The sequence below is a fragment of the Sipha flava genome, unplaced genomic scaffold (assembly GCF_003268045.1).
Source record: "Sipha flava isolate LNK unplaced genomic scaffold, YSA_version1 131_pilon_pilon, whole genome shotgun sequence".
NCBI lineage: Eukaryota > Metazoa > Arthropoda > Insecta > Hemiptera > Aphididae > Sipha > Sipha flava.
The window spans coordinates 419,522-434,874 of record NW_020271757.1 but is presented as its reverse complement, the minus strand read 5'-3'; the positions used below and the strand labels follow the sequence as shown (position 1 = coordinate 434,874).

Below are 15,353 nucleotides of genomic sequence, written 5' to 3'. Positions count from 1 at the left end.
TTAATTCATATTACATTAAGTCAAAGTAACTTTGAAAATATTTTATGAAAAATTTAAATTAAAACATATTATTATTTGGAAGATCCATCTAATTGGTTTGCATTTTAATATTAAGTACAAAAATCTATTGGGTTGAAAATGTATGATAACAGTTCAAAATACATACAATGCAAATTTAAAATTTGGACGGAATATTTCCTTTCATTTACTATAACAATCTAATTCAATAATAAAAATGAGTTATAAATAATTCACAGATCTTTGAATAAAATAATAAGCTTGAGCAAAACATTTAAATAAATCGTTTAATACTTATAAAATATGATGAGTCCGAAGTAAAAATATATTTATTCATAATTGCTAATAGTACAAATAATAATAATTCGTTGAATTTATTTATATGTACTAACTAATTGCGTGTTCTTGACAAATAGCTGACAATTCCTTAAGCCATTCTGCCAATATTATTGCATTAATTGGCAAGTCGAGGGATTCATTTTCTTTTTTATTTTCTTTATAATACCTAAATCAATGTATATACATAATTATATAACAATTATAAATATGAATTAAAAATTGACAGTGTTGAAAACCGTACCTGTAGCCATTGGTAGTTGATTCTAATATAGCGTCTTTATGCCCAGAATTTCTTTTAAACATTGCTCCAAATGCTACAGATATACTACGTCGTTTAGGTTCACCTAAAAACCCAGTCATATATTGTATATTTTATTATGATTCATATACTTAAAACAATCATTTTTCAAAATGATATTTACCTCTAAAAAATGGTTCAGATACTTTACCACTAGTTGAGCGATTATTTTGGGTGTTGCTAAGTTTATTTTCTCGTTCAATTAAAAAAGCTTCAGCTTCAATAATCTTTTCTATGCGGCCACTTAATTTTATTTCAATAGTCTGTTTTAAAAAACGCAATATCTAAAAATAATAAATATAGATTTATATAACCAATATAAAAATTATAACCATAATATAATTTATAGGGTCTTACTTGAAATAGAGAACGAATACATGGTTGGAAGATCATAGAATGATTGAGCAATAATGATTGAATCAAAGGTTTGTTATATACAGATAGACGAGTTATAACAGCAGTTAAACGTAAATTGATTCGAAAATCTTGTTCTGGCATGTTTTCTAGTTTTGAAAATAAAGCCTCAAGAAATGGACCTAGACACAAAATATTTAAAAAGTAAATAACATAAAATACAAATTAATACTGTTATTTATCAATAAATTTTACCCAAACAAGGGTATTGCGTAAATGGTTCTTTTGTCTTGAATGCAGATTGCCTTATAAAGCAAGTAGGTGAGTCGCTTTCACACGGTGAAGAAGTGTTTGAGAAAATATCATCACTTGGTTTACCATCATCATTTCCAAGCAATCTGTGAACATAAAATAAAGAATGACAAACCCTTATTTAAAACAAAACAAATTTTTTTTTTATAATACTTGTCAATATCTTTCATAGCTTTAAAACTTTCATATCCACTTGAACTATCATCAGCTGATAAAATGCTGTTTTGATCATTTTCTACATCATTGGTTTTAAATTCAACTAAAACAAAAAACATGAAATAAATGTAAGTGTTGATTGTATAAACAAAATGCAATACAATTAAAAATGTTAAACTCATTAATAGTTTTTAAATTACCATAACTATATGTAAAATAAAGATTTAGTGAATTCATTAAAATAAGAAAATATGCATACACAATAAATCAAGTCACATTTTATTAACAACAAAAGAAGTTTTTATTAATATTTTTACCAATTGTGTAAGATGGATTTTCTCCATCGTATAAATATGTCCAATGTTTAGTTTCAATAGCGCATTCAGCTATTTTAATTCGTGCACAATTTAAATAACATCGATATTCAGAATATAAAGTTTGAGAATTAATATTTCTATGCCTAAAAATAATTTAAAAATATTATAAAAATGATTAAGTTATAAAACGTATGGTACATACTTAAATACATCTGGCATTAAGGATAAAAATATATCAGCAGATTTACAATAGGAATCAACTTGTTTAATTCGTGAACGTTGACTAAGCATAATGTGTGTACAAGGCACTAAATATTTGAGAACTAGTTCTAACATTACATCTTCACAGTTTAAATCTAAAATTGTTTCCATCAAAGCAAGAGTAGCAATACAAACCTGAAAAAAGATAAGTAATATTAAAGTTATGAATTCATACATAAAATTAAAAATGTAAAATAAAATCCCATAATAATGATTATTAATGTTAATAAGAAAATATATAAAAATATAATGTTTATTAATGTCTTCATAAAATTAACAAAATCATGTGGTTATGTCCTTAAAAAAACAAAATATTTAGTAGATCTCTTTATTATTAAGTGTACTAACTAAATATACATATATACGTAACAAGTTATAAAATATATAAGTACTTATTATGTGATTTTCTATTTAAAAATACAAAGTATCAAAAGAACACTCAAGTATTTTCTTGTGCTAAATTCTGTAAGAAATTTTTGACATTTGTATCCTCTATATATAAATATATTATTATATAAAAATGAAGACATTTGTATAATAAATAATAATTAAATAAATTGTATTCACTCAGTGGCGTAGTTACAGGGAGGGTGTAAGGGGTTTCCACCCCTCCCCACAGATTTTTTTTTTAATGATATTTGATTATTATTTATTAATATTTATATATTATAGTAAAATATTTTAATTTTACTATGATTAGGTATATATTAAAAATTGAATAACAAAATAATTTTCATTAATACGGGACATAATAACACTATTTTAAATGTAATATTATATATGATCTCGTTTTAAGATATACTATGAACACTTAAAAACTTACTCTTAAACCCCCCCCCCCCCCCCAGAAAAGAATTGTATCTACGCTACTGTATTCACTTATGAAATCATTATCAGTATGTGTATTTTAACTGAGAGTAATACTGACTGAACTTACAATACATTCAAGTGTTTTCATGCTTATTAAAATGTTGGTTTTCTTAACTCATCACTAATTCAAATATTAAAAAAGTATTATTGAAAATTATAAAATTAGAATAAATATAATAACCCAAGTATTAATTAAATATAATAACACTAATAATACCTTAAAAGATTTGTTATTAATTCGATTTACAAGAAGTTCAATAATTTTAATTTTTTCAAATCTTTGACACAATATAAATTTTATAAATGTCTGTAGAAGTCCTGGGTGTGTAACACTACGTAGCAATAAATCTAAGTAAATTGTAGCTGTGGCTACTTCTTCTTCAGCTACCTAAAAAATTAAAATAAAGTATGTATTTTATAATTTTAAAACATCTTTATAAGCAAGGTTTTAAATTTGAATTTTAAAGTACTTATTAGAATTTATGAATACTGTATTTTAACCTCATTTTGAGTTTTTTTTACTTTTAAGTACAAAAATTCAACATTAGTTTGGATACTTCAATGATTTTTAGTCACTTCAGATTTAAAACCTTGATTATAAGGTATAAATAAATTTTAGTTCAAGTATTAAGTAGTATATTAATAATATGTAGAATATTTCACATTTTTACATTTAAAAACATACATAATGCAATGTCATATAACATATAATGACTAAATGTAACAAATAAGCAGGCATTTTTTCTAAACAATAAATATTAAATGTCTCTAGAAAACTGATGTAAAGAGGATCAATAAATGTATTAATGAAACCAATTGAAACAGTACAGTACAAGCATAAAAAATAAATGATAAATAAAATTCAAATAAAATAATAACATACAAACACCAATGGCAATAAGATTTCATTCTTCAAAAATAGTTTTAAAGAACTTAAGTTTAATAATTTGTAAATATATAAAATATATTTATGGTAAAATTTTATTCAACTTTTAGAATTTTAAACTTATATAAAATGTACATTTAATATCCATGAAAAATCTATGCAAATGTATTGTTATAAAATATATATTTAAAAAAACTTTTTAAACAGTTTTCGACCATCAAATAACTTCAGCATTATGGTATAACCCAATTATTATTTTAAAAACGTAATAATTTGATACAAAATATTTAATACTAAATTAAATTTCCATTTTGAGAAAAAATAACAATTCCAGATGATTCCTCTTGCTGACTTAAAAGGTCAAACAATTTATACTATGATTTTTTGATCTTCTGAAACCTCAAATTTAGGGCTTTATTTCAGGAAATTATACATCTTTTACATAAAAAAAATATTATTTAATTTTTTTTTTTGTATACATTGAAAATCACAGTGAAAAGATTATATCATACATTTTGTTGTTATAACCCATAAAAAGCAAAGAAAAAAAAAAGTACAAAATATTATTAGACTTAATGTGACTCTTAGTACTAAAACTATTAGTACCACAATTTTTAATAGTGAATAATATATATTTAAAAATAAAATAATACTTAATTATAAATATATTTCCTTAATAAATTGGAAATAGTAAGATACCTACTGATAATTTTTAATAGATAGCAATATATTACAGATTATAAATAGATTTTTCATGTACAATATTTTTTGTGTACCTAAATTGATATATCATCCACCAATAAGCTTATAAAATGTAAATAAATATTCTCATTAACAACAGTTACTTTAAAAATAATTCAAAAAATTCAAAACAATTGTAAGGAATTCGAAAAAAAATTTAATAAAAAATAAAAATTATATTAGAAATTGTAGAGAAAATAAAAGTTTAAAATACAATAAGCTCATTTAGGTATTACGTTATTCCAATAAGCCAAATTAATATATTGTTATGTAAACTTATTTTTTATTTATAAGCGTATAAATTTGCTTCTTTAGTAGATGAATTTATTAGAATAATATTGATACAGAACAAATTTAATAACATATTATTTTTTTTTTTTTTTTAACATGCAAATAAACTAGATAATAAATAAAAATGAAAATGCAACAAATAAAATTTTGAATCTAGTATCATGCAAAGAATCAAATCACATTAAACAAATGTTACCCATGATAAATGTGTATTGAAACTGCAATTATTTTCAAAGTCCTAAAAAGAAATAAGCATAAAAAAAAATGAATTGAATTGAGCTTAAAAATTTTAAAAGCTATTTACAAAATGATTTACAGATAAAAGATTAATCAGTAATGTTGTAATTAATTATTCTCATAATAAATGAGATTTTATTAAAAAACTATAAATATTGTTCCTTGATATAATACACAATACTTAGTGATTTATGCACACTTCCAACTGGATTAGAATGAACATTAAACTATTTTAAGTATTTTTTTAAAGGCAGACAAATACTCGTATAATGAGTTAATTACTAAAATTAAATAAATTTAATGAAAGCTTTTTAAGAATACTAAATAGGTAATTAATACCTAACTAAATTACTTATAAAATGATTCATTTAATAGGGATTAAAAGTTATTTGTATTAAGTTTTGTTTAGAACAGTGGTAAGGGTGTGAACACCTGGAATTTTTTATTCATGATAATTTAATTATGGTTTTAAGTTATAGCTTATTATTAAAAAAATAATATAGTATTTATATCCGTTATAATTTTAAATCCCCTCCCTATTTTGAACTTCAACTACAATACTAATTTAGAGTCAGTTTGAATATTCACATAAATATTTCTTAAATATATTAGAAATAAATATTTCTTTCAATTATTATTAAATAGGTAATATTCTATTTGACAATAATTGAAAACCAAATATTTCTAGTGGAATATTCCTGTCATAGAAAATGCTATTAACCAATTCAAAATAAAAGCATTTTATTTTACATAAATTAAAACTTGCATCAATTATTTTTTACAAATAATCATATAAATATATACATATATATTGATATTTTCCTTTATTTATTAACCAATTTCATAAGTTTCTATATAAGTAACATTTTAAAAATTAAATTAATTATAAGTCTTTTTGTTATTAAAGAATTATTTAGAATTAAATACTTGGAAAAAGATTGTTCAATATTAAAATGTTATAAAATAAATATAAAACATAATAAGGTATTTTTTTGAAATTATAGTAATCAACTAAAGGAAATAAAAAGCAGGATAAATAATAAGTGTTGTGTAAATTCCAAATATAAAGGCAATTTATTATTATCAGCCTTTTATCAGCCAATCAGTAACTTTTGAAAAATGTAAGTAAATTAATTAATATTTCATTTTTAAATATCTTTGTAAACAGTAATTTTTTTTTTTTTTTAATATCATAGTAAATACTATAATATTCAAAAAAAAAAAAGGGCGATGGAGCAAGATTGGAAACACCTTTTTAACGAAATATGATTACATTGAATAATATTATGTACATGGTGGGTCAATGTTTACATTGTACCATTATATATAAAAGAAATTATTTCTAATATAAGATTAAAATATTCTATTAAATTAAAAGGTTTAATGGTAACGAAAAAGAGTAGAGATAGTATGTGAAACAGCAAAATCAATTGTAGAGTTTAATACAAAAGAATATACTATGAATAAGATTACTAAGCATTCATTTTTATTATTAAAATAATTCGATCACATGAATCCTTTTATTTATGAATTTTTTAATTTTTTAAGACTTAATAAATTATAGTAGAAATTTGGATTTAAGCTTATTACAAGCATTTTTATAAATACCCAATAAAATTCTTAATTTCTATCTTACATTTTGACCTTTTTTTTCATATGGAAAAAAAATTGACTTTCACCATTCCTATATATTTATGACTTATGTTTGTTAATTATTAATAAGCAGAAAGTTTGTATTATTGTTAATAATATAAGTTAACAATGTTAATTTTTTAAAAAAGTATGATTATTAAATCTAATTTCTAAACTATAATTAACTATTTATTATTAGTTTAGAAATTATATATATATATTATAAAAATATTTTATTTTATTAATTAAAAATCAATTATTTATAATAAACCTACTTACATATCTTTTAATAATATAGAATCCTAGAAATTAAACTTAATTAGATAAATTAAAGTTACTAAATTTACCTGCATCAATGCTGGCCCAACAACTGGTAAAAGGAACCCATGATATAAATAATCTAAAAGTTGATCATACACAGTTTTATGACATATTTTAGCAACAGCATTACACAGCTCTACAGAAGCTAAAAAATTATTTAGTTCTGGAACATCTTCTATATTTTCTGGACTCAGTCTGTAGCAATCATTTTCAATTTCTAATTTTCGAGGTAATACTGAATATAAACCGCTCAAACCAGTTGCCAGTACAGGACTTACATTTGATTTAGATGTTATAATATTAGCTAGTATATCGTTTTGACGAGATAATGATACAAATATTAAAAGAGCATCACGAGCTTCTTCACCAATGGACCCATCACGGTGTATAAATGCCACTAATAATGATAATATAATACATCTAAAAAGAAAATATGAAATTAATCAATCGATTAAAATAATTCAAAGTAAATTATTACTTTGAATTTTTAGTATTCTCTTTTAAAACATTGCTCAATATACTTGGATGATGGGAAAGAACTACACAAAATTGTCTTAATACAGTTACCAAATGTTTTTCAATTTCTACAGATAAACAATCACCATCATATGAGTTTAAAATTAATAATAAAGGATTTAATATAGAATCATCAGAAAGTAATTGATGGCCTCGAAATTCTGACAAAAGAACACCATAAACTTTTAGTTGTTCCAGTTTCAAATAACTTTTGTACCTAAAAACTCATAAAGACTATTATTATTTGTGTTTAAAACTAATTGATAAGTTTTAATCTATATACTTACCGATCGGTTTTTAAACTCCATGAGTATAATTTTCCAAGTAGTTGATTATTCAAAAAATATTCAAGACATCGTGATTGATTGGTTGACTTTGATGATTGTACATCAAGTAATAATAGTTTTATCAATTGATTTAAATGATTTATAACAGCTACAATATCATCATACCTAATAACACCTTTTGATGTCTAAAAAACAAGTTTTGAACAAAAATATAATAATAATATTATTATTAACCAATACTATTTGTTTGTAAAAATTTATCATTAATGTATAACTAATTTACAAACTAATTAACCAACTAATATATATAATTTGTAATATATAACAAGGCCAACCAAACATAATATATAATCCAAGGGTTTATAGTAATAAAATATAAATCAAAACTCTATAATTTATATTTGGGAGAGATGAAACAACAATATAATGTTAAAAAGAATATGAAGAATTCGGATGTTAGATATTTTGTATTAACGTAATCGAATAACGTCCGGGTTAAGTATTGTAATATTTTGGAAGAGTAACAATCTCTTTCACAGGTACAAGGTATATAAGGTAGTCCCCAACAGACAAATAGTCAGATGTATTATAGTTCAGTCATAGTATGTATTTTCATGCCAGTTTATTTGTCTAATTAATTAAATGTTTTGTACTTAAAAATATTCACAATAAATAACAGTTTAACTTAAATTGAGTAGTTATTTGGAATATCCTAACACACATCCTTTGTCTAAAATGTTGTATTGACGGCACACAACACAATTTGGTGCAGTTGGTGACTTATAGATTTATGTACAATAAAATCAAATAGATCAAAAGCTCAGTCTGGATCACCACACATATAAGACTGATATAGAGGAAAAATAATGAAAATGTATATACCAAGAGAATCAAAACAATATAATATACACATATATACATATTATATAACTTTTGTTTGGTTGATGTTTTGAAACTTGATTTAGAAGAATTCAAAAATTATATTTAAACTTTAAATTGTTTAGATTCATTTAGTTTGAATATAATTTTAGTTATGTAGATTAATTAATTTTATATATTAACCAATCAAGAAAAAATATACAAGATTTACTAAATAACTCAACAAAATACAGATTATTTGTAAATCCTTGTGGGGATATTAACCAATAATTAATAATACAAAGTTCATGAACAATTTAATCATAACAACCCTAAAATCACTAAAAATTTTTAATTTACACTTAATACTATTGTTTTCAATATTAATAATTTAAGAAAATCCATTGTGTAAATTAATGTATTTCACAATTATTTTATTATATTTATCATTAACCCCCCCCAACCATAGTTTAATGAACAAACATTAATCATACATTTGAGAATAAATTCAATTTGACAACTCAATTTTTAAGTTTAGGGAAATTGTACTTAATTTTAATAAAATAGTAATTAACTATATTTTTTATTTTTTTTAAGTGGTTACAGGTTTGTCATATGTATGGAATGGTACATAATATACAAATACCTATAATTATTTATTTTAGAATACATCTAAAGCACTTTATTATTATTATGGTATTATATTAACATATAACTAATGAAATATTTGATTATATAAACCAGGCCTCGCCAACTTTTTATGCTTCATGGACCACTATATCCATAACTCTAAATTCTACAGACTAATATAAATAATATTGTGTTTATACTGCAATGTCTTAAGTTATTATTCGGAGACTTTGAATTTGGAACTTTTTTTCATAAATGCTGTCTATTGATATCGAATAAATAAAACACATTAATAATAATAATAATAATAATAAAGGATTTTATTTTTTAAATCATTATTAATTATTGCATTATTATATAATATTAGTGCTATCCACCATATCTCTATCGTCGTCAATCAGTAAACTGGAAGTTAATAAAATTTCAAATAATGTTCAAAATTGTCAACTAAAATTTTCTGGTGGATCACCAGTGGTCCACAGACAACTGATTGGCGACCGTTAGTGTATAATACTGTTTTAAAATATTTGGTTTCTTTAAAAAATGTTATGACTCATAATCTTTTTTCTTTATATTATATAAGGTTTCTTTAAGATATTTGGAAATATATAATTTCAAATAGAGATTTGGGTATTTTTGATAAAACATGAAAAATACTTTGTGCTATAGTGTTTATCAATATTTTATGTATTGTATTGGGCCCAATATTGTTTGATGAGCAGGGCTCGGAAGTTCTAGCAAATGCATATTTTTCTTGGTTCATCCTAGAACATCCAAAGAAACAAATATGTTTCTCACTGCTCGGATATCATACACAAAATTTAATTTTGCTTTTTTTTGCTAATTTAGTGTTTATATTGCTATTTTCGGTTATATTTTCACATAATGTAGGAAATAATCAAATTTTGTTGATCATAATTGTATTTACTTGGTTATGTTTTTAAAAATATTTTAATTATAGGAAATAAATAACTTCATTAAATATTATTTTATGTTTATTATTAATTTATTATCAATAGTTAGTGACGTCATTGTTATTCCCTTATTATATCATTGCATTAGATTATCAACATTTTAATAATCTAGGATAATGATCAAGATAAATATATAAATTTAATAATAAGTACATTTTTATTAATATTCTATAATTCAATCAATCCAGACTGTGTCTTATGAGCCTAACAATTTGTAGAATTACATTTTTTTCATGTTAAATGCATATTTTTTTGATTTTTTGTGCTATTTATAGCGCATATTTATGAGTATTTAAGTGCATATTTAAGAGCTAAAAAGTAATATTTTTAGTGCTACAACTTCCGAGCCCTGGTGATGAGTAAACATTTAAAACATATAACTAATTACGATGCGTTAACATGTTTGATATTACAATATGTAACAATGACAAATACAGTAATCCAAATTATTACTAAGAAAAGTGAATTCCATATTTTTAGTTAAAGCTTCTAAATACTCACTTGAAACCGCTCAATTATTTCAAAAGTTTGCTGCCAGTGTTTGTTAAAACTATCGAAACATGCAGACAAATCGAGATTGTCAATTTTTTCAAATCCTCTACTGCGTTTGAACCAACTCATATTATAAGTATAAAAATATAATTTTTAAATGTGTAAGATTCATAATACACTACACAAATAGAAAAAAATAAAATTAATGTGTTATATAAAGCTAAAATAGGCATTGTACTCATTACTTAAAAATGTAAAAATCATTAGGCATAAGTACTCATTAATAAGAAATAAGATTTAAAATTACGTATATTAAAAGAAACTATAATAATAAGGAACATTTTAATAAGAGTTAATTTATAAACATGTATAATACTGACAACACTTAGATCAAGTTACAGAAATTTTCATTTTGTACAATTCACAATTGTGTTATCTAATAAATTAGTGATAACAAGAAAATATTATCAAAATAATATACTTAAAAACATGGTAGAATGAATTCCTATTAACATGGTAAATATTCTTTATGACGAACACGGTAAATACATACATAATATATATATATATATAAATATTACTAACATTAGTTGTATAAAATCAAGTACGAAAACTTTAACATTATCTTCAAGGTAAATACTTAAAAATATTGTATTAATTCTTTATAAAATGGAATAACTTCATTTTTGTATAAGCTATGATCTTCTCCATGAGTTATTTTTAGTATAGACATTCCTTTTTTTAAATATTTTACCGCCGTTTCAGAATTTTCAACAATAGAACATATTTTAAATAATTTCATGTATAAGATACCTAAAGATGGATGACATTCACCATAATAAACCCTGAAAAAAAAGATTTATTAATAAAAAATTATAATTAATCTTAATATATGATTAGTGTTCAATATAGAATATTTAGTTCTTATTGTAACTAACACATTAAGTAAAATTGATTAAATGGATAATAAAATAATAAACTCATTCCAATATAAAACTAACATTACCCATTTAATTTAATCTAAAGAGAAATGCCTATTAATAATAATTGATAATATAATGATGAAACACAATAAAACTAATTAACAACAAAATCAGTACAAATGTAAGATATGTCAATCATTATTTTAGTTTTTAAATCAATACAGGATTAAAATAAAAACATTTAAATAGTGTTCATGTTTAATAAGTATTTAAAATAATTAAATAATTAAAATCCAGCATTAATTTTAATTTCATTTCATTTAAAAATAGATTTTTACTGTTAAAATAATTATATCCAGGTTCAAGATTTTAAGCATTTGCTTACTTTTTTTGCTTAACATTAAATTTAACAGTGTAATAATCATGATTATAATTTCAGTATGAAATGTTTTGTATCTTTTTTTAGTTAAGATATATGTGAGCTATACATTTTAGTTAATTTCTATTTTTTTTTACGGTTATGCTAGAACTAAAAATATTTTGTATCATACTTCGTAGCAATACAAATTAGTTTTTAAAATACTACATTTTTTTTTTTAAAAAAATGCTACAGAATTTTAGAAAAAAATTAAAAAATTCTTGAAGGTACTTAATATCTGTTAACAGACTTCAGAAAATTCTTCAACTATTACAGTAACAATATTATATACTATATACATTTATGTTATATAGGCGCAGCTCCAAGGGGGAGGCACTGGGGCCATGTCTCCTAAGGCTTTTAAAACATTTAAATTTTTAAATACATTTTTGTCTTTGTGAATTATAAGATCCCAATTAATTAATTAGATACTTACCTAATAATTTTATTTTGCCTAAAAAACTTATATTATGACATAAATATGAGGTGTGTATCATAATACAGGAATGTAGTCAGATTCTATGTTTCAGTACTAATTTGGGGAAACAACTATTATCAGTTAATACTTAAAATGACCTCCCCCTCCTGGTAAGTCTCTGAAGCCGCGCCTAATGCAATATGTCTTAATTATATTGTAAATGTGGAGTGTCTATTTTTGACTAATAAAAAAAAATTGAAAAACAATAAGTCCTTTAGTATTCAAAAATGTAAAAAAACATTTAATTATTAAATGCAATAAAAAAGGTAAGAAACATTTTTTTTTTGTTATTCTAAAAATATTAAAACTTTAATTTCAGAAGAGTCAAAAAGATCAGATAATCTGTAGAGAATATAATTAAAAAGTTAAAATCTTATCAAAAACTCAAAAAGGACAAAAGATTATGATGATTTTTTTAAGAATTAAAATCAAATAATAATACAGGAATAAAATGGTGTAGATAATTTTTGTTGTGTTTTATTATTTTATTTAATATTTTTAAGTAAATGGAATTTACCTATATCCATCAATTAAAAGAATTCCATACTTCAAACTCTCTTTCCATTGTTCCATTTTTATAGCACTTTCAAAAGCTAAATCCAATATCTTAATATGATTAATATTTTTGGGATGAAAAATTCCATTTTGCTTTTCTAGACACATTTTACAAACATCAAGATCTATTAAGATCAATGGAAAATAAACAATAGTTACATTTTTGAGTATACTAATAAACTTCTAAACAAAATGAATTAATTGAAATACAAGATAATATTTATAAAAAGGATACAACCAATATCTTTCATTTTATTTAAATGAAATTCTGTAAAATCGGTCACATCAAAAAACATTTTAACTTTATCTTCACTGATTTTTTCTAAACATTTTAAACAATTAACCGTATCTGAGACCTAAAATATTACAAATTAAAATGTATGTATTTTACACATATAATTAAAAAATAAATTTAGACCAATTAAATCAAGCTCACCTCTGCCTGTTGGTTTTTAATAGGAATTGCACTCTGACATTTCGCATTAGTGCATATCATAGAATTTATAAAATATTGTTCATAATTTATCGTACAACGCTTGCATTCACACAAAAAATAATAATTCTTTTGTAATTCACTTTGCCGTTCTTTAGTAGTTTGCATGAGTTCCAAATATGATATAAACACATACTACAATATTTTATTTAATATTTATAATTCAGAGCAAAATTAAAAACAACTTAAAACTACTAGTTACCAATTCTGGATCAGTATGATCAATGTCCATAATAGCACCAATTCTTAATTCAACACCATCAAATGTTGCAGTCGCATTAGGGACACATGAATGATTTAATACTGATGCTGCTAAATATATGCCGGATCCAATAGTATTTAAATTATCATCTAATATATTAAAGGCATTTATGCACATCTGTAAAAAAAAAAGTATATCCCTTGTCAATTTAAAATTTGTATTTTTATCTACTTCGATATTATTTTTTTATTTTTTTTATATAGTTTTTTCATTTATTATTATGGATATTTTATAGATATTATGAATGCTATAATAACATAATATGAATATAAAATATAAAAAAATATAAATATATAAATAATATAAATAAATATTAAATAAACGTATACTATTGTTATTATATTTCCTTTGTAAACCAGTTTTAAAAAAAATATTAGATAATAAATATTAACTGTTTTACTTACCCGACCATAGATTCCAAGTAATTCTATGGCATTAGGAAGGTTTGTTTCACCCATGTACTCTTTTAAGACTTCATAGAGAGTAGAAAAATGTTCTAATCTACGACTATCTTCTTTAAGGCTAGGATAGTCTGAAATATAACATTTTTAATAAGATTTAAATTTGTAAAAAAAAAACAATTTTTAAAAAAATTAAATTACGCGACATAAGATCCTTGAACGTTCTGTAGCGATTAGATGTATAATAACTTTTTTCTGAAATCCCTCCATTCTAAATATTAATATTATTAAATAAAATTAATATTTTAAAATATTTTAAATAAAAATTAATCAGAACCTTAAGTTTAATTAATATTTTTGACATAATTCTTGCTGCATCTGGTAAAACTTTAGAATAAATTTTTTTCATTCTAGCACATTCTTGTTTATGTTCCCTCCACGATACCTTCTGACAAGCACGACTACAGTAGAGAACATACTGACAGCCCGAACATCTGGATAAACTAGCTCTAATACAGAATATTTTGATTGTAATAAAATGTGGAGCACAAAATCCACATATAATAATTACTTACTCAGAATAACAGTTATCGCATTTTTCATTTTTAAAAGTAGATCTCAGAGCGTGGACAAATGGTTTATCAATTAAAATTGTGTCTCCTTTTTTAAAGCATTTTCGTTTTTTATCCATTATTGATTGATTTACAACGCGCAGTAGCGTACTAATGAATATTTAAACGGTTTAATCAAGAGCGAATTAAAATATTTTTGAAATGCACAATTTAGTATTGAGCAACTTATTTGTCCATGGACTTTTTTGCCTCTGTGGTAATCACCGCAGAATAATAATACTATATTGCTATGCTATTGCAACGCTACGATGTAACGAGGCGACAACAACACTCTACGAAAATAAAATAAACATAAAGATAAACTATATGATATCTAATATTTAGATTACACTGACCACAGAATAGATAAATTCATGATTTAATCTATTCTGTGCACTGACGTCCGTGGTTTCCTAAAATAC

At 22.9% G+C, this 15,353-nt stretch overlaps 2 protein-coding genes across 3 annotated transcripts; both read right to left on the bottom strand.

The window, feature by feature from the left end:
- Positions 1-330: 330 nt before the first annotated feature.
- Positions 331-11,030, bottom strand: LOC112694596 (UPF0518 protein AGAP011705). Of its 2 annotated transcripts, XM_025570117.1 has the most exons (14): positions 10,800-11,030; positions 7,837-8,021; positions 7,512-7,766; positions 7,060-7,453; positions 5,040-5,081; positions 3,143-3,313; positions 1,997-2,190; positions 1,795-1,937; positions 1,475-1,580; positions 1,265-1,407; positions 1,013-1,191; positions 780-939; positions 599-701; positions 331-523 (listed from the first exon to the last, which is right to left on the bottom strand). In XM_025570117.1, the coding sequence occupies exons 1-14, from the start codon at positions 10,917-10,919 to the stop codon at positions 406-408; spliced, it is 2,313 nt and encodes a 770-aa protein (XP_025425902.1). In that variant the 5' UTR covers positions 10,920-11,030; the 3' UTR covers positions 331-405. The 2 variants fall into 2 exon arrangements, with proteins under 2 accessions (XP_025425902.1, XP_025425903.1); XM_025570118.1 differs by lacking the exon at positions 5,040-5,081 and having other exon boundaries at positions 10,800-11,027.
- Positions 11,031-11,284: 254 nt separating this feature from the next.
- LOC112694598 (histone-lysine N-methyltransferase SMYD3) lies at positions 11,285-15,330 on the bottom strand. Its single transcript, XM_025570122.1, has 9 exons — positions 14,896-15,330; positions 14,658-14,829; positions 14,522-14,591; positions 14,324-14,451; positions 13,860-14,036; positions 13,601-13,792; positions 13,400-13,520; positions 13,127-13,289; positions 11,285-11,635 (listed from the first exon to the last, which is right to left on the bottom strand). Exons 1-9 carry the CDS (start codon positions 15,009-15,011, stop codon positions 11,431-11,433), a joined length of 1,344 nt encoding a protein of 447 aa, XP_025425907.1. The 5' UTR covers positions 15,012-15,330; the 3' UTR covers positions 11,285-11,430.
- Positions 15,331-15,353: the final 23 nt, after the last annotated feature.